Source organism: Pseudorca crassidens, chromosome 1 (genome assembly GCF_039906515.1).
Source record: "Pseudorca crassidens isolate mPseCra1 chromosome 1, mPseCra1.hap1, whole genome shotgun sequence".
In the NCBI taxonomy this organism is placed as follows: domain Eukaryota; kingdom Metazoa; phylum Chordata; class Mammalia; order Artiodactyla; family Delphinidae; genus Pseudorca; species Pseudorca crassidens.
Window position 1 is genome coordinate 79252641 of NC_090296.1, and position 23802 is coordinate 79276442.

Consider the following 23802-nt stretch of genomic DNA (forward strand, 5'->3'; position numbering starts at 1 on the left):
ATCTGTGAAGCTCCTGCTGGGTATACTCCCTATATGCTCCCCTCTGTATTTGCCCAGTCATCACACTTGCTACCTTGTATTATAATTGCTTATTTACTACTATCTCCCACTGTGCTAACCTCTGTAAAAGCAGAGGCCCTGTCTGTCTCACAGGTATTCCCTGCACTTAGCAGAGCCTGACTCATGGTGAGAACATAATCCACAAATAAAGTACTTACTGAATGAACAAATGTATGGAAATCATCCATTAGCTTGTTTAATAAGTGCCACTCTTGAGCCATAATTAATAGTAGGATATTAGAATATTTTTTAAAGTATTGGGATCACTATGGGTATGATCTACACCTGTTGGCTTCTGTATGAATTCAGGAGCCCTGTAGCCCCACAGAGGGAACTCAGTGGCTTTCACAGTGAGAGGGGAGGGTTGGAGAGGGAGAGCAGGATGGTGGAAGAGGCTCACTGGATGGGACTTTGGGACCCTAACATGGCTTTCACCAGAGCAGCTAGAATTCTTTTGTATTATGCACTGGGGTGGCATATTATATTATTATATTCTATATGGGGTAAAAAAGGAAGGAAAAATGAAACAAAAAGAAAAAATAGCCCTGATATAAGGAGATTATCAAAACAAGTCTTACAAAGATGGTTCTACAATTAAGTAAAGAAACTGAAGTGTTTGCTTTAAAAGATATAATGGAGGCAGGTATTGTGGTCACTACAACATAGTATATACTGTTATTACCAAGAAAGGGTACAGTGTTCTTAAAAACTGGCCTGGGATGATGGGGTTGTATATCTTCTTAAGTTTATGTCACTTCTCAAATCAATTAAACTGACTTATACTACCAACTGACATTTAATAACAAGATTATTAACAAGACTGAGAATTTTATCATCTTGTTCTTTTCCGTATCTTTTCTGTGTATTTCTATTGTTTTAGAAAACTGTACTTGAGGATAATAGGACTTTTTGCTGCGTAGACAGGGAGAAACATATATAATCAGACTTAAGAAATTAAATTAAACCTAGTACGAGTAATTTTCAATCCTAATCTGCTACCTCTGCCGATGCATGGTCAGAGATTTTATACCTTACAGTTCCCAAGTGAAATTCTGCATTTCCATGTCCCACTTTTCTAACATGAGAGGTGGCAAGATGTTAGACAAAAATATTGCTATTGGAAGAGAAGGCTTAGGAGGTAGATATTCTCTATTATTCATTCATTCAAAAATATTTATTCAGAGCCTACTCTGTGCCAAGCGCCTGCAACAATTTCTAGTATTTGGACGTATATCAGTGAAAAAAATAGATAAGGTCCCTGCTGTTACAATGCTTATATTGTGATGGGGGAGAGAAAGAGAATAAGGAAACAAGTAAAGAACATAATTTGGGAAAGTGATGAGCTGTAGGAAGCCAGAAGAATGATGATGTGCTAGGGATTGACACCCTGGGAAGGTGGGGGTGGATTGGGGCTGCTGTAGCCAGGTGGCCTCTGAGCTGAGCTAAGTGATGAGAAGGAAACAGCCATATGAGGAAGTAAGGACGGAGCCTTCCAATCAAAGGGAGCAGTGAGGGCCAGTTTCCACCCTATGCCTTCCCCTGTGGTCCTCAAGAAGGAAGCATCTGAGGTGTATGAGAGATGCCAAGCTTCCCTAGGCCTTTTCAGGGACCAGGGCCAAGTGGTTTGCTGGGAAAGCCTAACACTGCCTAAGTATAAAGGGGCATCATGGAAAAATAAATGAAGAAAGGAAGAGGAGAAAAGTCACATGAGTTCTTTTATAAGAAGTTATGTGTTTTGGTAAAATGTCTGTTTTTTCACTTTAAGATTTAAAAACAGAATAATCTTAAAACTAGATACAAACAACAAAAAATCCCCCTAAGTTGTGTGGGCTTTTAATTGGAACCTGTGCTCATCCCACTTGGCCACTAGAGGGCAGCATTGCCTATCAAATGTACCGGAGATTTTGCGCAAGAAAATCAATCCCACAGGTAATATACATCTCTGCCATCTCTGTTTCCTGTTCCTCCTCTGTCTTCCCCATAATCCACCCATAAACTCCCTGCCGTCCACCAATCTGAGGACACAGTCTCAGTGTTCTGGTTAGGCTTTCTGTTTAGAGAAGAACCTCTGACTTGTTAGGAAAAAATTAAGTCAGCACGTTTAACCTTGTTGGAGGTGTTTTGACCCTGTGCCTCACCGTGGACCCTTTCAGTGGGTAATGGGAATCTTGGGGATCTCTGGGGGCTGTGGTTGGCTCATTCTGCCCAGTTCTTCAGGATCAGACTCACTGTCGGGGGGCACAGGAGTTTAACATTGTTAAGTTAGGGAGCAAGGAGCTTTATTTCCTCTGTGTGTTGTTGGATAGGCTGTCAGCTTGTAAGTTTGGTGGCAGCAAACCTGGCTTCCACGGGCGTGGGGACCATGCTCATTTCTTTCCCAGCAGTCCAAGCTCCAGTCACGTGCGTGCAAGTTCCATGTTCTATGTTTTAGCTTTATTTTTAAGTTGGGCCTTTTATGAAAAAGTGTGCAAGACAGTGAGTTCAATAAGAGAAAAGTGGAAGAGAAATGACAAAATTTTAGCTGCAGCTAAACAGGCAGATTAAATGTAAGATTTTAAAATATGGTGTAAGAATTATATACAAATAAATTGTGTGAATTTATAATATGGGCTTTGCTTCCTTCCAGAGAAGGATTCAAGGCATCATGCAACAGAACACATTGCTATGAACATTGGGTAATTATATTAATTCAAGTTATATTTAGTGTACTCCATTTCTGCGCCAGGAACCAGGGGTATACAGGTGAATAAGACAGACACAGGCTGGGCTCTTATGAAGCTTCTATTGTAATTAAATAAAGATATGAATGAGGTCAGAAATCATATAAGAGTGTGTGTGTGTGTGTGTGTGTCTATGTCTGTGTGTGTGTTGGTGGTTCATAGCTGGAAGGAATTTTAAAGATCATTATCTCCAATACACTTTATTTTATAGATGAGGAAATGGTGGCTCAGGAATACTGTGGCTGATTCAGAGGTGAAACAGTTCATTTGAGCACTGAAATTTGCTCTGAGCAAATTGGAAAAACACTCTAGGTTACTTAGCTTTGAGTGCTTGATAAAAGAAAGAGAATAGTTTGGAAAGGGAATCTTCTTTTGGGGGCCATTGACTGAAGAAATGATCATATGGATCCTTATATCATGGACACAGAGGGACAATGAACATTCTTTAAATGATTATTTAAAAAATCATCAGCCCTTCATAAAATTAAGCCATACAGTATTTATTGAATTGTATTTCAGTGAAGGATTTCTGTGTGGGGTTAAGCTACTACATAGTCCAAAAATGTAACTTTTAGAAATTTAACCTTACATAATTTTTTTTTTTTTTTTTTTTTTTTGCGGTACGCGGGCCTCTCACTGTTGTGGCCTCTCCCGTTGCGGAGCACAGGCTCCGGATGCGCAGGCTCAGCGGTCATGGCTCACGGGCCTAGCCGCTTCTTGGCATGTGGGATCTTCCCGGACCGGGGCACGAACCCGTGTCCCCTGCATCGGCAGGCGGACTCTCAACCACCGCGCCACCAGGGAAGCCCTAACTTTACATAATTTAATGTAAGTTGACATAGGATAGAACCAAAAGAATCTGGAGAAATGTTTGATTCTTTTAAATTTCGTCATTGAGTAGCCACTCAGCGAATATGATTAGTGAAACTCTTTTGAGGAAACTAGGCTACCTGATCCAATTGGCTCTTTTTTTTTTTTTTTAAATAGCATGTTTCTGGGCTCAAGTTATCTGTCTAGTTGCCTCAGTACACACTTTTTGCTTATGTAGACTTGTCTTAAAAGAGAGAGATAGAGGGCATACTCATAAAAGAAAGAAACTGGGAGGATTGCATTGTTGGCTGTCATACTTTTCATTAGAACATAAATTCCTAGAGTTGGAATTCTGTCTTGGATTTTTGGTTCTGCTAGCACGCTGTGCTCAATAAAAATTAACCCATCAATCAACAGGACAGAAAAGTCTACCTTGCCAGAATCAGTGCTCCCTGTTTGTCCCGTAGAAAGCCAATTAAAGTGTTAGGATGTTGTAATGGATATAGAAGCTAAGGAAAATGGCAAAAAAAAAAAAAAAAAAAAAATCCCCCCAAAATCAAATAAAATTGAAGTAAAAAAATAGATAACAGTGAAGTATTCAGGGAACACTACTGCCCAATTCAGTTTTTCCCCTTGACAGTATCCTCAGTGTAATGGAAGTTTGCCTACATGGGTGGCATCTTGGATGCCCCATTTCCCTCCTAGAAGATGCTGTTCAGGATGGGTCATGGTGGCACCGTCCATCTTCCTAACAGCTCACCCAGAGGCCACTCACTGCAGCACTCCCGGTAGTCTTGCCATCTGTCTGCCACCATCATCATCAGGGAACCAGCTCCTGAGCTCCTCTGGCTCAGCCTCACTTGGTCAGAAAACAAAAAGAACAATTCATCTGGGAAGGGATAAGTAGGAAGCTGGCAAGACAGAGAGAGTGCTATTGACTACAAAGAAGAAAGGGAGGGTTGGTGTGGGGAAGGAAAGTGAGACAGGCAAATTGAGAATTCTTCCTGTCACAAACCCTCTTGAGAATTGATGAAAGCTATGAAGTCTTTCTCCAGGACACGACATATGCATATGCATGCATAGTTTTGCATAAAATTTCATGAATCCCCACCTTCTTTACACACAAATATACCTCTTGTTTCAAAAGTTAAACTATAGAAGTTATAAGCTTTCAAATCTTATTAACAACCAAGAAATTCTGAAAAACTCTAATCATAGCAAGTTTTTTATATTAAAGAATTTTCTTTTTCCAACTGTAGTCTTGCATGTATCTTTCAAATACACTCATTTTTAGAAGCAATTACTAGAACACTAAGAAGGGCCAAAATGTACAATTACAAGGGTAAAAACAATTGTTATCAGTGTTTTTTTCATGTTGCATAGCACACCTTTGAGATTTTTGCATATTCATTTACCTAAAAGTAATTTTGTTTAAAAGAAAAAAGGCTTCATTCTATTACCAAATTCTAGAGGGCTCAGTTTACCTGATATTTGACTGTTGAGGGCTCTTTTGGGAAAATCATAAAAGAAAACAAGTTCATCATCTACCAGGCTCATGCACTCCGTATCCTGAATGGAGGGGGCACATCCTCAAGTCCAATTAAAGACATGCTAACTACAAATTGCACATTCTTCCGCTGTTTCATTATAGGAATGTGGAGCTCATTCTGATCTCTTTTTGAAGGCAGGTCTAGGGCCCTTGGCTTATCTTTTTTCCAAAAACCATGCAGATAAGAGGTTTACACCTTAGAATGGAGCACTGAGGCAACAGTGCCTGGACTGCCCGCAGCCAAAGACACAGGAGAAGCTCTCTCTACCTGCCCTCATAGCACTTGGGGGAGCAGAAGGGGCAGAGGTAACAGCTGGCGAAGAGAAAATGTGGGCGGAAGTGAGGGGAAATCAATAAAACAGAGATGAAAATGTAATGTGCTGCCCACACCATAAAGGAAAATCATGATGAAGGCCCAAGTTAACTCCCATAATGCTTTCAGGGATCAGAGAAATGACACTATCAAAACAGAGCATTAGTTTTCTGAAGCCTACAGGCTGAATTTTATTTATTTAAAGTTAACTCCCATTTTAATACAAAAAAAGATAACATATTCTACATCAAAGGGAGAAAAACTTTTCCAAATGTATCCACTTCTCTTCTGAAGTGCACGAGCTGTCGCCATATAATGCTTTGTGGTGTTTTCTAGGCTGTGCTTGCTTTTCTTTGCGTCAGGAAATGCACAGTAAACAGACTCAAGCCTGGGTCTGCTGTTTCTCAACGCCAAACGGCAATCGTTTGATTTCGTTTGTGTTTTCGAATGCATTGTTAGTTTTAACTAAGATTTATATATGTTGCGTGAATGATGTTTCAAAGCAGGAGAGAAAGAGACTGAGAATCAGATACGGGTAGGAAATCAGTCCTTGGTAAATTGTATAAAAGTGTGAATCACAAGCCGTTGAGAGGATTGGGCTGGAGTAGCCTTTGGGGAATTACTCAGTTTTTCTCTGGTGACCATTTCATTTCCCTTGGAAGTTCAGTCAGTGGTTGCCTGGACCTTGTCAGAACTTGACCTCTCCATGAGGATGGCACAACCTATCAGCTTTTTGGATATTGTTTCCGTAGCTTTGAGGACAGACCAAAATTACCATCTTGCTGAATTTCTGGTCTTCTCATTGTTCTTCATATAATTTGCTCATTTCTGAGCCTCAGTGTTAACTAGTTCTCTGTGTTAAAGAAGTCAATTTTAAGGTACTATAGCGGGTAAAACCATGGACTTGGTGTTCTGGTGGCCTGGGTTCAACTCCCAGGTCTGCCATTTACTAGCCATGTGATAATTACTTAACATCTCTTTGCCTCAGTTTCCCCATCTGAAAATGAGATAAGATTACCTACCTCACAGGGATAGGAGGAGTAAATAAGTAACATACAAAAGTTGGTTAGAATAGTACCCAGTACATAGTAAGTTCTTTACTATAGAGTGTTTGCAATGATGATGATAGTGATGATGATTGTTGTTATTTTTCTAATTACAGAAGTACAGTTTTCTTCTCTGGGGAACCACTAACCCCTTCCCTGATCTTGTTCTGATATGGTTTAGATAGGGCTGACCCTGCCTGCTTCCATTCCAGGGGTGGAGACATAACCCAGACCTGGCCAATCTGTGAATTCCACCCCCCCCTAGCTACAGAGGTTGACTCAGGGTTGGGAAAATGATATAAGTTGGTCCAGTCAGGGTAAATCACAGGAGTTTGTTTAGGACTATTGGGAAAGAGATGCTGTCTTTTGTTTTGGGTGGTTAAGGGAGCAAGATGTAAGCCTGGCAGCCACGACATAGAGTCAGTCATTCTGAGACTGAAGCGAGTACAGAGGAAAGCAGAACCGAGAGATGAAGAGGGAAAGAGAACCAGTTTAAACTGTGGGACCCCATGATCACAGCCATGCTGGGAGCCCCGGGGCCACTCCTGCATAAGGTAGTTTGTACTGGGCTTCACTGGCTCCCACAGACACCTCCTCTGTCCTCTACCTGATTCAAACCCAGCCCATCCTTTGAGGCACAGTGCCTTCTGGAAGTGATGCCTCCTTTTCTGAGTTCCCATAGCACCCACCATCTGTGCCATCAATTTAGTACTTATTATCCACACTAGAAAGTTTACTTTTGCAAATGCGTTTACTGTCTCTCTCCAATTCTACGGTTTGGGTCCATGTTTCACTCCTTGGTGATCTCCATAGCACTAGCACGTCTGCTACTTCACAGCGTTTGCCACATATTTGTTATTTGAATTCCTTTTATCCTCTTAATGCCCATTAGAAGTGAATTAAATACCCCAGCACACATAGGAATACATGAAGTAAACTAGAGATGGGTTGTTCAGAACCCTAACAACAGGATAGGGTTGTTACATGTAGGAAAATTTTGAGAGAGGAGCCCAGCCCCCTGTCACCTGTAAGGGGCAGAAGCAATAGAATGTGGACTTGTTTATATTTGTCCCACCAGACTGTAAGCTTCGTAGGAGCAAAGACTGGCTCTATTTTTTAAACTCTCCTCCAGTCAGTGCTATATGTTCCCAGTGCTTTGCACAGTACCTGACACATTTTAGGTGCTCAGTAAATACTTGTTGAACAGATGCTGCATTTGCAGTACAGGGGGCTCTCAGAGCAATTACCTAACCCTTACCAACATGTAAGGGAAATAAAGTAAGAAAGGAATTGCTGGTTCTATGTAGCCAACACCTTCCTCCCATTATTCTAAACCCCTTCTACAATCACCTTATTTCTCCAAATCACAAGAATAAATAAAGCCATTCCTTAGGATGACAGATGAGGTGTAATGACAGAAGCATGTTTGGAATTTCTAGGTCTGTGAAAAAACCCGTATGAATTCCAGACCCAACAAAGAAAGGCTTACTGTCATTAGAATGAGTGAGTGAAGCAGTATGAAAGCTGAATCACAGATTTAGAAAAAGGCACTGCATTGGAATGTTCAACATATACACAAAGAATTCTGGGTTTTGATCAGTCTTATTTCCTTAGATAACATTATGTAGCATTAGTTCCATAACAGCTTTAAGTTTTATAAATTGAAGAAAATATAAACCACTTTTTTTTTAATTAGTTGATTCTCTCCCACAGAAAGTATTAATACAATAGTCATCTGCTTTCCCAACTCAATATTTTCCATTCACTCATTTCTTCAATCATTCATTATTCTCTGGTCAATATTATCATCCTAAAATTATTTTTATTACATCAGTGCTCTTCCCCCAAACATTCATTTGCTCTGACAGCATAGAATCCAAGCTAAAGCAGACAGGCAAGACCTTCAGTAATTTGATGCCAACACACCTGTCCATATATAAACTTTCCCCTATTCCCCCATCCAAGCCTCTATTCCATTCACCTTTGTCTCTTTACTCGTTGCTTTCCTTGCTTTTCACTTCTATACTTCTGAATCTTTCTCTCTGTCTACTCAAGCCTGTGTTTTCTTTTAAGCAATGTCCTTTAACCAGTCCGATGAAGATGCGCTTTCCTTCCTCAATTCCTAGGGTATTTATGGCCTGTATCACTCGTTCCTTTTACTGTCTCAGATTTTTATCATTTCACGTGAGTGCGTCTTCTGTTCTCTACTATGAATGCTTTAATGGCAGAGATCACACCTTGGACTTCTTTGTGTTGTGCTTTACATATAATCTGGATTATTTCAGTGACTATTGTAATAACTCAGGTGATATCCTTTCACTGTTCATGCTTGGGAGGTTTTGTCCTTTTTTAGTTAGTCATGCCAATTGCCATAAAATTCTCAAATTTATAATATCCCTCATGACTGAAATTAATCAGAATTGCTCTCCAAATTATTCTTTACAAAGATCTTCATCTTACTCTACCAAGTACTTTATAAATCAATTAAAAAAAAAAGAAACCCACCAGGTAGCCAATAGAAAAGGGGGATTGGGGTATGCATAAAATAATGAATGGCTAGTAAAATATGAAAAGATGAGTATCTTAGATCAAAATTAAATAAGTGCAAATTAAAGTCAAATTCCGTCTTTCACTTCTGAGACTGATAAAGATTAAAAAATTAAAATTGCCAGTGAACAGGGCTTCCCTGGTGGCGCAGTGGTTGAGAGTCTGCCTGCCGATACAGAGGACACGGGTTCGTGACCCGGTCCGGGAGGATCCCACATGCCGCGGAGCGGCTAGGCCCGTGAGCCATGGCCGCTGAGCCTGCGCGTCCGGAGCCTGCGCGTCCGGAGCCTGTGCTCCGCAACGGGACAGGCCGCAACAGTGAGAGGCCCGTGTACCGCAAAAAAAAAAAAAAAAAAAAAAAAAAATTGCCAGTGAACAGTGTGGACCAAGGTGTAGAGAAATGGGAATCCACGTATAGTGTCAGGAGCACCAATTTGGTATAGCCTCTTTGGAGGGCTATTTAGCAATATAAAAGAACATTTAAAATTTCCCTAACCTTAGAGTGAAGAAGTTCACCTTTAGGCATTCTCCCTATAGATATAATCATATAAATGCATAAACGTATCTAGATGTTAAAAGATATTCATCGTGGTATTATGTATAATAGCAAAAGACTACCCAGTGCACTTCAGTGGGGGATTAACCCAAGGTTGAGTACCAGGCTGTGATGGGGCTGGGACTTGAATCCGGGCAAGCTGACTCCATGCTTATAAAAGCAAGTCCTTATTACTGCCAACTAAGCATACTTAGGGCCCTTCTCTAAGGAGCTCAAAATCCTATGTAGACATTGTCTGTTTTTTGGCCAGAAGGAAGAGTAGTTAGGAGTAAGCCATAAACATTACTACAATCATTAAACAAGTTAGCAATAGAGACAAGACTAGAATTCCTATATTCTTGACTCACCCATAAAGCACTCTGCCATTTCTCATCTCAGTTTTGAGTTGACCCACATTTATTTAACTTGGTGACATGTCTGCAAAAAAAAAAATGTTCTAATGAATCTTTCAGGGTGTTCTGATAGCTGCTCTGTTTTGAAGTGTATCTGATGAATGATTTATATATTAGATTTATTAAAAACACATCCATTACTCTGAGGCCTTGAGTGGATATTTAAAGGAAGAATATGGCATATTCAACCCAGCAGTTATGATTCCACATAAATAGCTAAGGGATGGCCCACTAGGGGATGTCAGATTAAAAAGATGTTCTGAGAAGGTGAGTGGACTTGGCCTCTCTAACTCAAGATGCAGAAACAGAACCACCACAGAAAATAGTCTTGCCTCCATTCCCTATGGCTTAAAACTTCATATTTTTTTTTTTTTGCAAAGGCAGGCAACTGGTTCTTCTCCTGCTTGGTTTGACTTACCAAACTCCCCTTACATTTGGACAAAACGCAATTCTCACAGTAGGATGCAAAGACAAGTGCAGTGACCTAATGAATTTAGGAAGGAGAATGGTCAAAAGTACAAAGATCTTTCAAAATCAACACTGGTACACAGATTTGTAATTCCTTCTAGGAAGTCAGCTACAGAAGGGACACTAGAGGACAGAGCATAAGGGTTCAATTCATTCTCCCTGTCTCTGTTTTTTAATTAAATTTTAGGACATGCCAAAAATATTCTAGGGTTTGGGAGAGAAAAAGGTAAAAGGGTTGTTAAGAGTACAAGATTTTAAGATTCACCTCTGAAAGCTAGGCTAATATATCAACCAGGATTAGTCTGCCAAAAATATGAAAATATAAAAACATCATAAATTAGTCAGTTGTCCATGGCTATAATCTGTTTGCCTGATGCCAGATGTACTTATGACAGGAAAAACAGTTGGCTTTAAAACAGCTGGAAAATGTTAAGCACTTATATAACACATTTTTAAAAAAGTATCAAATGGCTTGGTGTCTTATTAGGGTATGCATTTTAAAAGAAGTGGCTATGATTTAACTTGGACCAATGGTAAGTTTTTCCATTTTAGCATTTCAGTGTTCATTTAGGGAACTATAATACCATGTAGTACAAACCCTTTATTAATTAAATCAGTGCATTCGTTATCTGAAATAAAAGTTTTATTCAATCACTGTATTTTGATAGACTAGACTATTGCACATGAGTAGGAGATAAAGGATTGAAAAGAGTGTCTTTGGAGGAGAGGAGCTCAGACCTTCTTTCTTGCACATTCCCAGGAGACAGTCAGTTTCCAGTACCATCAAGATTTCAGAAGGCTGGCAGGGACTGTGAGGCAGCCCTCTGTGGTATAACAAATCAGTGCACGAAACAGCTAACCATGTAACTGGTGAGAGGAAAGAATGAAATCATTTCTGCTTAAAATCTGTCTATGTCATCTTTTAATCTATTTAGGGTGATTGGCTCAGCTGGCTTTATGGCAACCCAGCCATGTGTATGGTGAGGACTCTCTAGAAGCCATCATCAAAGTTAGTAAATCTGTTTCTGCTCTCTGCAGGCTCTACTTGCTTAGCCTGATCCGTCCATCTCTCTTACTGCCCAGCAATTAGAGAAAGAGCAGGCAGAACTCTAAGGAGTGATAAGAGAAAGGATGAGACATACTAGGCAGACATGCACATACACAGCAGAGATCTGGAAAAAAATACTAATAGATATTTTCACAGCCTGATATACATCAGCAAGAAGGAAATAAAGACTCATTAAAAAAATACTTACTTTCCCATAACTGCCTATAACTTTGTGCACTGATAGAGTCTTCTAACACAACTTTGTATTTTGGATGCTGTAGTAGTCATCAGCATAGACTAATTTTTTTTGATTGAAATATAGTTGATTTACAATGTTATGTTAGTTTCAGGTATACGGCAAAGTGATTCAGTTATACATACATACGTGTATATATATATATATATATATATATATATATATTCTTTTTCAGATTCTTTTCCATTGTAGGTTATTGCAAGATATTGATTTTAGTTCCCTGTGCTATACAGTAGGTCCTTGTTGTTTATCTATTTTATATATAGTAGTATCTGTTAATCCTAGACTCCTAATTTATCCCTCCCTCCCTCCTTGCCTTTCCTCTTTGGTAACTGTAAGTTTGTTTTCTATGTGTATGAGTCTATCTCTGTTTTGTAAATAAGTTCATTTGTATCATTTTTTAGATTCCACATATAAATGATGTCATATATTTGCCTTTTCTGACTTACTTAGTGTGATAATCTCTGGGTCCATCCATGTTCCTGCAAATGGCATTATTTCATTAGTTTTTATGGTGGAGTGATATTCCATTATATACATCTGCCACATCTTCTTTATCCATTCATCTGTTGATGGACATTTAGCTTCCAAGTCTTGGCTACTGTAAATAGTGCTGCTATGAACATTGGGGTACCTGTATCTTTTCTAATTAGAGTTTTATCTGGATATATGCCCAGGAGTGGGATTGCTGATCATATGGTAACTCAGTTTTTAGTTTTTTAAGGAAGCTCCATACCGTTCTCCATAGTGGGTGCACCAATTTACATTCCCACCAATAGTGTAGGAGGGTTCCCTTTTCTCCACACCCTCTCCAGCATTTATTATTTGTAGACTTTTTGATGATAGCTATTCTGGCTCATGTGAGGTGATACCTTATTATAGTTTGGGTTTGCATTTCTTTAATAATTAGTGATATTGAGTATCTTTTCATGTGCCTGTTGGCCATCTGAAGGAGCATAGACTAATTCTGATACAATCACTAAAACCTAAATTATTCTGAAAAGAGGGCATGGTTAATAAAATCAAGGAAACAATAAAATTGGCCCAAATATATATTTTTAGAAGATTCCAGAACCAAAAGTCAAATACATATTTGTGTACCCCAAGATCAAAACCTTGCTAGCTAAATATTGATGTGAAGGTCTATCACCTAATGGCAAAAATTTCTTAAATTTCAAACCCTGAAGGTGATCCCGTCTATACAGCATCCTGGATTTCTTGCAACCATAGTCTGGATGTATGCATTGCTACAAAGATCTCTGGGAAGTGCTCTTTGGCAGCAGATCTAGAAAATTATGAAAAAATACTCGCCAGTATAAACTGTGTTAAAAAAAAATGGTTATGCTACCTCCTGAACATTTAATAGCTATTTGCATTTATTTACACACATAAGTTGCATCACCATACCGATATAAACTGTTTCTGTTAAAATCCTGAGGAAGTGAAAGGGAGAATAAAGGGGGAGAGAAGAATATAGTGGTTTGGTAAGGGTAGAATCAGCAGCCCCTCACAGGGATGATTTCAGTTTTTCCCACCTCATAAAAGGAAGGGAAATGATTCTTGATTAGAGAGGAGTTATCATATGATCATGTCTTGAACCTTTGCATTGTTTCCCCACTTTTCAACACTTGAGTGAAAAGAGGACAGGGGATAGTGACTCCCCTTCTGAAGTAAGGCAGGCCCAACATTGGGCCAGCTCCAAATCTAGGTCACGGTTAATGTTTCATCCACTGTGTCTTCCGCCTGGAGCTCAAATGCAGCGCTGAAATGCATTGGATTGCAGGTGATTGCTTTTTCTGGACACAGTATGAGAGTGATTTATGACGGAGGAGACAGAAATGGGTGAGACCTGCAAAACCTAGTGTCTTCATACTGCTTAAGAGTGCCCTGCTTACCCCTGACTAATGTGGCAACAATTCTAAGGAGGCTTTAGTCAATATACTGTAGTACGCACGATGCTCCTCACTTTGGCCTGGAATCAAGACCCTTTTGAAAAGTTAGCACATTACTTCACATGAAAGGAGCCATTCATGTCAGTGAGTGTTTCATAGGTCCCAGGGTCAGAGTGTAGGCTAATGTACTCAGTAGTAAGTACCAGTCATCCTTCTTAACTAGGCCAGCATTTGTCCAGTTGAAATGGCTAATATATATACTTCTAGATCCCTTTCTCAAGCTTTTAATGACTGCAAAACCCTCCCCCACATATGATATTTGTTTCCTATTTTCTCAGTGCTAAAAAATGGGCAGCTTTTCTTTTTCTTCGTATACTGACATGAAAGCTTGGCTTTTGACAACATAAACTCTGTACGAAACCCTAGAATTTGGAACCGTTGTCTTATTGAGGAATAAAGCCCCTTTCCAAAATAAATAGACTTGAGATCTAGACTGTGGAAGCTGGAAGGAGTAGAGTTAGGCATAGAAGTGCTGTATTTTGAAGACGCTCACTGTGAAAATAGTGCAGAGGTACAGAGAGGCTACAGCTATTGCTTGTAAGCATAAATCAGGTAGTGGATATTGTTATGGGCTGAATTGTGTTCCCCCAAAATTCATATGTTGAAGCCCTAACCTCCAGTACCTTATAATGTGACTGGATTTGGAGACAGGACCTTTAAAGAGGTACTTAAGGTAAAAGGAAGTTATATGGGTGAGCCCTAATCCAGTATGACTGGTGAATTTATAATAAGAGGTGATTATGATGCAAGCAACACAGACTGAGGGGTGATTATGTGAGGAGGTGAGAAGGTGGCTATCTGCAAGCCATGGACAGAGGCCTCAGAAGAAATCAACCTACTGACACCTTGATCTTGGACTTCTAGCCTCCAGAACTGTAAGAAAACAAATTTCTGCTGCTTAAGGCACCCAGTCTGTGGTATTTTGTTATGGCAGCCCTAGAAGACTAATACAGATTTGAAAGTGCTTGTAATTGATAGAGTATTATACACATGCCAATTATCATCATCATTATTATCGAGAACATTCTAAAAATAAAAGGGAGGGAGAAGGGGTATCATGGAGGAGCCAGGGAGTGGAAACCAGCCTGGACACACAAAAGCAGCACATATCAATAAAAGTGTATTGAATGCTGACTATGTGTTAGGTGTACCAAGGTGAATAAGAGATGTGTTTTGACTCCTAGCACATGTCAACATGATAAAGAAGTTATGAAAAGAACTAGAGACACTCAGTGAGAAGGCAATTACTTCTGCTTGTTGGGTGTGGTGAGTGGAGGTTGGGGAGAGGAGAGTTTTCAGTATTTTCATAAAAAGGGAGTGGTATTTTGTGAAGCAGATGACATGGGGACAGAGGAGGAAAGGTGTCAGGGGCACTCATACATGAAGGTATGCCATGTCACTGGGAAAAAGCACACAGTGTGATAGCAGGACAGAAAACACATGGGAGAGTTCTGGGAACTAAGACCTGAAAACTAGGTTAGCATCAACTTGTAGAGGGCCTTGAATGCTGTGTGAAGGGACTTGGATGCTATCATGTAGGCAATAATGAAGGAAAATATATTGTTTTTATTATCTCAATATTTCTTTAGTTTCTGCCCTTATGTTTTTTTCACTTTCATTGCACATCTTTACTCAGACTTCAAGTGCCTTCTCTATCCCAGTCCACCAGGTTCCATCAGCGAAACAGCTCCTTAAAAGCCATCTTTTATAGAGGCTTAAGTGGTTTTCCATTGACCCCCACCCTTGAAAAGTGTGGTGACAGCCACACTTGTGGCTGAAAAGTGATAGCCTTGATGTCCGAGACCCTGTGCAAGTTTGGTCACCAATTTGATGGATTTTTTTAGGGCATGTCATTTTTGCAGTTTGCTAATAACTGACAATAACAGTCACTCACAGGGATCAGCCAAAGTATTTTGGGGTCTCAAAAAACATTGATTGACTAGGTGAGCAAAATGTGTCTAAAACTTGATGTATACCCCATTCTCTGGCCTGGGCATATCCTCTCTCTCTCTCTTTCTCTTTGTATCTGAATTAAAATAACATCTATCAATTATGGAATATGGCCAAACAGTTAAAGACAAGTTATGAGATTAATTGGAAATTCATGCCATTCCTTGGAGAAGTTTCAGGAGGAATCTTTATTGATTCATGGTTATATATCACAGGGAAAAATGAAATCACACTCACTCTTTATTCAAAATAAACCTTATCACATATATGCAAATAGATATACAGAACCTTTTGACTGTGGTAGGGATACTGAAGGACACTGCAGAATATGTACCCACACAATTAGGTGGTAGAAGAATGTGCTAGATGTCTAAAAAGACAGAAATAGTCTTTTATCACTACATTTTCTGCTCCTGTGTACCAACTTGTAAATTAGAAGTAAATGTACATGCCTCTCTAGCCCTATTTTCAGCACACTAATAAAAAACTTTCATTTTGACCAAGAGTTAGTTTTCATGTTCTTAGAATTTACTCTTCTAACAGATTTTTAAAATCCATTATATAATTTTAATTATAGAAAGGCCATTCTTACAGAAGCAGTATAAATGAAGTGGTTAAGAATGAGAGCTCTGATGTCAGACCACCCTGGTTCAAGTCCTGGTTCTTCAGTTTGTGGTGACCATGTCCTAGTCATTTTTATCTCTTTGCACCATAGAGGATCACTGTGAGGATTAAATGAAATAATGCAGGTAAAATGCATGCTTAGCACAGTAGTGGATGCACGTAATAATCTGCTCTATAGAAAAGAACATTCTCTGCTAAATACTGGGCCTCAAAAGTGCGTTGATAGGGAAGCCATACAGAATGCAAATACAACTGTCGTCTACAAGTACAAACTCTCTGGTCAGTGGACAAGAAGTGATAATGATGACGCAATTGGTAAACGATAATACCAGAAAAATCAGTCCCTTTACAAGTTTCAACCAGTGGTTCAGAAGAAGCTGACTTTACACAGCTCTAGCAGGAAGCTAAAAGTTCAGAGAGTTTGTGCTGATAGGGAATAGTTTTGAAATCTTGATACCTAGGTAGAAAAGGTCATTTGGGGTCTTATTGCTTAACAAAAGCCCTGTGGATTGCAGTATTAAAATCCTTAGGACAGCTGTGCCTCAGTGAGACAAAGACATTTCAGAATGGTGCTGAGAACAGTTAGTGTGAAGAGCTTGCTCCTTAAGCAGAGTGGTGGAGTTCTTGTTTGGTGGTCTAAGTGCTAAGCCAGCATGCCACATGGATAAGTTCTCCTCTGTGTAAATGGGTCACAGGTACCAGAACCAGAGTAGATGCCATCTTGTCCATCTCTGCCTCCAACAGTGTCTGGAACTCTAAAATGCAAAAACAGAAAAATGATGCGTTTTCACTGTTGACCTTGCACAGACCAGGTGCACAGCCAATAGTTGTTGAATACATTTATCTACCACTGCAAAGTCAATTTCTTTGGGGTTACGACAGGGATAAAGACTCTTGTATCTTGTTCTGGCCTGACACCCAGCACCCACTGTGTCTGGTTCTTTGGTGTGTCTTGCCTGAGGAGTTCTCCATTATCATACCAAGTGGAACCAATGTTAAAATATTTACCGGGTCTCCAACTTTTCTGCTTTTTCATCTTAACAGAAATTCTACCTGTGACATGATTGAAATGAAAATGTCCTTTCCTAGATCTGAAAATTATGTTCAGGTTAAGGTTATTTAAAATTAGAAAAGGAATATAACCCAAAAGAAACATTTAAGACAAAATATAACGATGATAAAACCAGCAATATTAGAAAGCATTTTCTATTAATTTGATGATGTTAATCATGGGAGTGAAGCATGAGATATTATACATTATAAATATGGGATTGGAAGAAATATTAAGTATACATTTTTTTATACAGCAGGTTCTTATTTGTCATCAATTTTATACACATCAGTGTATACATGTCAATCTCAATCGCCCAATTCATCACACCCCCACCCCCACCCCCACCACTTCCCCCCCTTGGTGTCCATACGTTTGTTCGCTACATCTGTGTCTCAATTTCTGCCCTGCAAACCGGTTCTTCTGTACCATTTTTCTAGGTTCCACATATATGCATTAATATATATTTGTTTTTCTCTTTCTGACTTACTTTACTCTGTATGACAGTCTCTAGATCCACCCACATCTCAACGAATGACCCAATTTCATTCCTTTTTATGGCTGAGTAATAGTCATTGTATATATGTACCACATCTTCTTTATCCATTCATCTGTTGATGGGCATTTAGGTTGCTTCCATGACCTGGCTATTGTAAATAGTGCTGCAATGAACATTGGGATGCATGTGTCTTTTTGAATTGTGGTTTTCTCTGGGTATATGCCCAGTAGTGGGATTGCTGGATCATATGGTAATTCTACTTTTGGTTTTTTAAGGAACCTCCATCATAGTGTTCTCCATAGTGGCTGTATCAATTTACATTCCCACCAACAGTGCAAGGGGGTTCCCTTTTCTCCACACCTTCTCCAGCATTTGTTGTTTGTAGATTTTCTGATGAAGCCCATTCTAACTGGTGTGAGGTGATACCTTATTGTAGTTTTGATTTGCATTTCTCTAATAATTAGTGATGCTGAGCAGCTTTTCACGTGCTTCTTGGCCATCTGTATGTCTTATTTGGAGAAATGTCGATTTAGGTCTTCTGCCCATTTTGGGATTGGGTTGTTTGTTCTTTTAATATTGAGCTGCATGAGCTGTTTATATATTTTGGAGATTAATCCTTTGTCCATTAATTCGTTTGCAAATATTTTCTCCCATTCTGAGGGTTGTCTTTTCACCTTGTTTATGGTTTCCTTTGCTGTACAAAAGCTTTTAAGTTTCATTAGGTCCCATTTGCTTATTTTTGTTTTTATTTCCATTACTCTAGGAGGTGGACCAAAAAAGATCTTGCTGTGATTTATATCAAAGAGTGTTCTTCCTATGTTTTCCTCTAAGAGTTTTGTAGTGTCCGGTCTCTAATTTAGGTCTCTAATCCATTTTGAGTTTATGTTTGTGTATGGTGTTAGGGAGTGTTCTAATTTCATTCTTTTACAGGTACCTGTCCAGTTTTCCCAGCACCACTTACTGAAGACACGGTCTTTTCTCCATTGTATATCCTTGCGTCCTTTGTCATAGATTAGTTGACCATAGGTGTGTGGGTTTATCTCTGGGCTTTCTATCTTGTTCCATTGATCTATGTTTCTGTTTTTGTGCCAGTACCGTATTGTCGTGATTACTGTAGCTTTGTAGTATAGTCTGAAGTCAGGGAGTCTGATTCGTCCAGCTCCATTTTTATCCCTCAAGACTGCTTTGGCTATTCAGGGTCTTTTGTGTCTCCATATGAATTTTAAGAGTTTTTGTTCTAGTTCCTTAAAAAATGCCATTGGTAATTGGATAGGAATTGCATTGAATCTGTAGATTGCTTTGGGTAATATAGTCATTTTCACAATATTGATTCTTCCAATCCAATAACATGGCATATCTCTCCATCTGTTGGTATCATCTTTAATTTCTTTCATCAGTGTCTTATAGTTTTCTTCATACAAGTCTTTTGTCTCCCTAGGTAGGTTTATCCCTAGGTATTTTATTCTTTTTGTTGCAATGGTAAATGGGAGTGTTTCCTTAATTTCTCTTTCAGATTTTTCATCATTAGTGTGTAAGAATGCAAGAGATTTCTGTGCCTTAATTTTGTATCCTGCAACCTTACCAAATTCATTGATTAGCTCTAGCAGTTTTCTAGTGACATCTTTAGGATTCTCTATGTGTAGTATCATGTCATCTGCAGATAGTGACAGTTTTACTTCTTCTTTTCCAATCTGTATTCCTTTTATTTCTTTTTCATCTCTGATTGCCGTGGCTAGGACTTCCAAAACTATGTTGAATGGTAGCGGTGAGAGTGGACATCCTTGCCTTGTTGCTGATCTTAGAGGAAATGCTTTCAGTTTTTCACCATTGAGAATGATGTTTGCTGTGGGTTTGTGGTATATGGCCTTTATTATGTTGAGGTAGGTTCCCTCTATGCCCACTTTCTGGAGAGTTTGTATCATAAAAGGGTGTTGAATTTTGTCAAAAGCTTTTTCTGCATCTATTGAGATGATCATATGGTTTTTATTCTTTAATTTGTTGATAAGGTGTATCACATTGATTGATTTGCATATATTGAGGAATCCTTGCATCCGGATAAATCCCACTTGATCATGGTGTATGATCCTTTTAATGTGTTGTTGGATTCTGTTTGCTAGTATTTTGTTGAGGATTTTTGTATCTATATTCATCAGGGATATTGGTCTGTAATTTTCTTTTTTTGTAGTATCTTTGTCTGGTTTTGGTATCAGGGTGATGGTGGCCTCATAGAATGAGGTTGGGAGTGTTCCCTCCTCTGCAATTTTTTGGAAGAGTTTGAGAAGTATGGGTGTTAGCTCTTCTTTAAATGTTTGATAGAATTCACCTGTGAAGCCATCTGGTCCTGGACTTTTGTTTGTTGGAAGATTTTTAATCACAGTGTCAATTTCATTACTTGTGATTGGTCTGTTCATATTTTCTATTTCTTCCTGGTTCAGTCTTGGAAGGTTGTGCTTTTCTAAGAATTTCTTCCAGTTGTCCATTTTATTGGCATTGAGTTGCCTGTAGTAGTCTCTTAGGATGATATGTATTTCTGCGGTGTCTGTTGTAACTTCTCCTCTTTCATTTCTAATTTTATTGACTTGAGTTCTCTCCCTCTTTTTCTTGATGAGTCTGGCTAATGATTTATCAATTTTGTTTATCTTCTCAAAGAACCAGCTTTTAGTTTTATTGATCTTTTCTGTTGTTTTCTTTGTTTCTATTTCATTTATTTCTGCTCTGATCTTTATGATTTTTTTTCCTTCTGCTAACTTTGGGTTTTGTTTGTTCTTCTTTCTCTAGTTCCTTTAGGTGTAAGGTTAGATTGTTTATTTGAGATTTTTCTTGTTTCTTGAGGTAGGCTTGTATAGCTATAAACTTTCCTCTTAGAACTGCTTTTGCTGCATCCCATAGGTTTTGGATTGTCGTGTCTTCATTGTCATTTGTTTCTAGGTATTTTTTGATTTCCTCTTTGACTTCTTCAGTGATCTCTTGGTTGTTTAGTAACGTAGTGTTTAGCCTCCACGTGTTTGTGTTTTTTACATTTTTTCCCCTGTAATTCATTTCTAATCTCATAGCATTGTGGTCAGAAAAGATGCTTGATATGATTTCAATTTTTTTTTTTTTTGCGTTACACGGGCCTCTCACTGCTGTGGCCTTTCCCGTTGCGGAGCACAGGCTCCGGACGCGCAGGCTCAGCGGCCATGGCTCACGGGCCTAGCCACTCCACGGCGTGTGGGATCTTCCTGGACCGGGGCACGAACCCATGTCCCCTGAATCAGCAGGCGGACTCTCAACCACTGCGCCACCAGGGAAGCCCTGATTTCAATTTTCTTAAATTTACTGAGGCTTGATTTGTGACCCATGATGTGATCTATTCTGGAAAATGTTCCATGCGCACTTGAGAAGAAAGTGTAATCTGCTGTGTTTGGGTGGAATGTGCTATAAATATCAATTAAGTCTATCTGGTCTATTGTGTCATTTAAAGCTTCTGTTTCCTTATTTATCTTCATTTTGGATGATCTGTCCATTGGTGTAAGTGAGGTGTTAAAGTCTCCCACTATTATTGTGTTACTGTCGATTTCCTCTTTTACAGCTGTTAGCAGTTGCCTTATGTATTGAGGTGCTCCTATGTTGGGTGCATATATATTTATAATTGTTATATTTTCTTCTTGGATTGATCCCTTGATCATTATGTAGTGTCCTTCCTTGTCTCTTGTAACATTCTTTATTTTAAAGTCTATTTTATCTGATACGAGTATTGCTACTCCAGCTTTCTTTTGACTTCCATTTGCATGGAATATGTTTTTCCATCCCCTCACTTTCAGTCTGTATATGTCCCTAGGTCTGAAATGGGTCTCTTGTAGACAGCATATATATGGGTCTTGTTTTGTATCCATTCAGCAAGCCTTTGTCTTTTGGTTGGAGCATTTAGTCCATTGACATTTAAGGTAATTATCGATATGTATGTTCCTATGACCATTTTCTTAATTGTTTTGGGTTTGTTTTTGTAGGTCCTTTTCTTCTCTTATGCTTCCCACTTAGAGGAATTCCTTTAGCATTTGTTGTAGAACTGGTTTGGTAGTGCTGAATTCTCTTAGCTTTTGCTTGTCTGTAAAGCTTTTGATTTCTCCATGGAATCTGAAAGAGATCCTTGCCAGGTAGAGTAATCTTGGTTGTAGGTTCTTCCCTTTCATCACTTTAAGTATATCATGCCACCCCCTTCTGGCTTGTAGAGTTTCTGCTGAGAAATCAGCTGTTAACTTTATGAGAGTTCTCTTGTATGTTATTTGTTGTTTTTCCCTTGCTGCTTTCAATAATTTTTCTTTGTTTTTAATTTTTGCCAATTTGATTACTATGTGTCTTGGCGTGTTTCTCCTTGGGTTTATCCTGTATGGGACTCGCTGCTCTTCCTGGACTTGGGTGGCTATTTCCTTTCCCATGTTAGGGACATTTTCGACTATAATCTCTTCAAATATTTTCTCTGGTCCTTTCTCTCTCTCTTCTCCTTCTGGGACCCCTATAATTCGAATGTTGTTGCATTTAATGTTGTCCCAGAGGTCTCTTAGGCTGTCTTCATTTCTTTTCATTCTTTTTTCTTTATTCTATTCTGCAGCAGTGAATTCCACCTTTCTGTCTTCCAGGTCACTTTTCTGTTCTTCTGCCTCAGTTATTTTGCTATTGATTCCTTTTAGTGTAGTTTTCATTTCAGTTATTGTATTGTTCATCTCTGTTTGTTTGTTCTTTAATTCTTCTAGGTCTTTGTTCAACATTTCTTGCATCTTCTCGATCTTTGCCTCCATTCTGTTTCCAAGGTCCTGGATCATCTTCACTATCATTATTCTGAATTCTTTTTCTGTAAGGTTGCCTATCTCCACTTCATTTAGTTGATCTTCTGGGGTTGTATCTTGTTTCTTCATCTGGTACATAGCCATCTGCCTTTTCATCTTGTCTGTCTTTCTGTGAATGTGGTTTTCGTTCCACAGGCTGCAGGACTGTAGCTCTTCTTGCTTCTGCTGTCTACCTTCTGGTGGATGAGGCTATCTAAGAGGCTTGTGCAAGTTTCCTGATGGGAGGGACTGGTGGTGGGTAGAGCTGGGTGTTGCTCTGGTGGGCAGAGCTCAGTAAAACTTTAATCCGCTTGACTGTTGATGGGTGGGGCTGAGTTCCTTCCCTGCTGGTTGTTTGGCCTGAGGAAACCCAACGCTGGAGCCTACCTGGGCTCTTTGGTGGGGCTAATGGCAGACTCTGGGAGGGCTCACGCCAAGGATTACTTTCCAGAACTTCTGCTGTCAGTGTCCTTGTCCCCACGGTGAGCCACAGCCACCCCCCGCCTCTGCAGGAGACCCTCCCGACACTAGCAGGTAGGTCTGTTTCAGTCTCCCCTGGGTTCACTGCTCCTTCCCCTGGGTCCCGATGCACACACTACTTTGTGTGTGCCCTCCAAGAGTGGAGTCTCTGTTTCCCCCAGTCCTTTCGAAGTCCTGTAATCAAATCCCACTTGCCTTCAAAGTCTGATTGTCTAGGAATTCTTCCTTCTGTTGCCAGACCCCTAGGTTGGGAAGCCTGATGTGGGGCTCAGAACCTTCACTCCAGTGGGTGGACTTCTGTGGTATAAGTGTTCTCCAGTCTGTGAGTCACTCATGCAGCAATTATGGGCTTTGATTTTGCTGTGATTGCGCCCTTCCTACTGTCTCATTTTGGCTTCTCCTTTGTCTTTGGATGTGGGGTATCTTGTTTGGTGAGTTCTAGTGTCTTCCTGTCGATGATTGTCCAGCAGCTAGTTGTGATTCTGGTGTTCTCACAAGAGCGAGTGAGAGCACGTCCTTCTACTCCGCCATCTTGGTTCCAATCCCCTAAGTATACATTTTTATTAATAAATAATAAAAGCAAAAGAAGAAAACAAAAATCTTTTCTAATATCATCCAACTTCTTGGTAAATAAAAATTTCTCATATGGCAGAATTTCCTCTCTAAACTGAGAAAT

The 23802-nt window shown here is 39.4% G+C and overlaps 1 protein-coding gene and 1 long non-coding RNA gene across 7 annotated transcripts in view; one reads left to right on the plus strand and one right to left on the minus strand.

Moving 5' to 3' along the window:
* LOC137226935 (uncharacterized) overlaps window positions 1-23802 on the plus strand; it is a 140924-nt gene that overhangs the window by 72081 nt on the left and 45041 nt on the right. The gene's annotated exons all lie outside the window — the stretch shown is intronic.
* The window catches only part of LOC137226919 (uncharacterized), a 261239-nt gene continuing 253277 nt past the window's right edge, over window positions 15841-23802 (minus strand). The window contains exon 6 of the mRNA XM_067742387.1: window positions 15841-17046. Within this exon, the coding sequence (XP_067598488.1) occupies window positions 16935-17046 (112 nt within the window). The 3' untranslated portion in view covers window positions 15841-16934. The remainder of the gene's footprint in view (window positions 17047-23802) is intronic.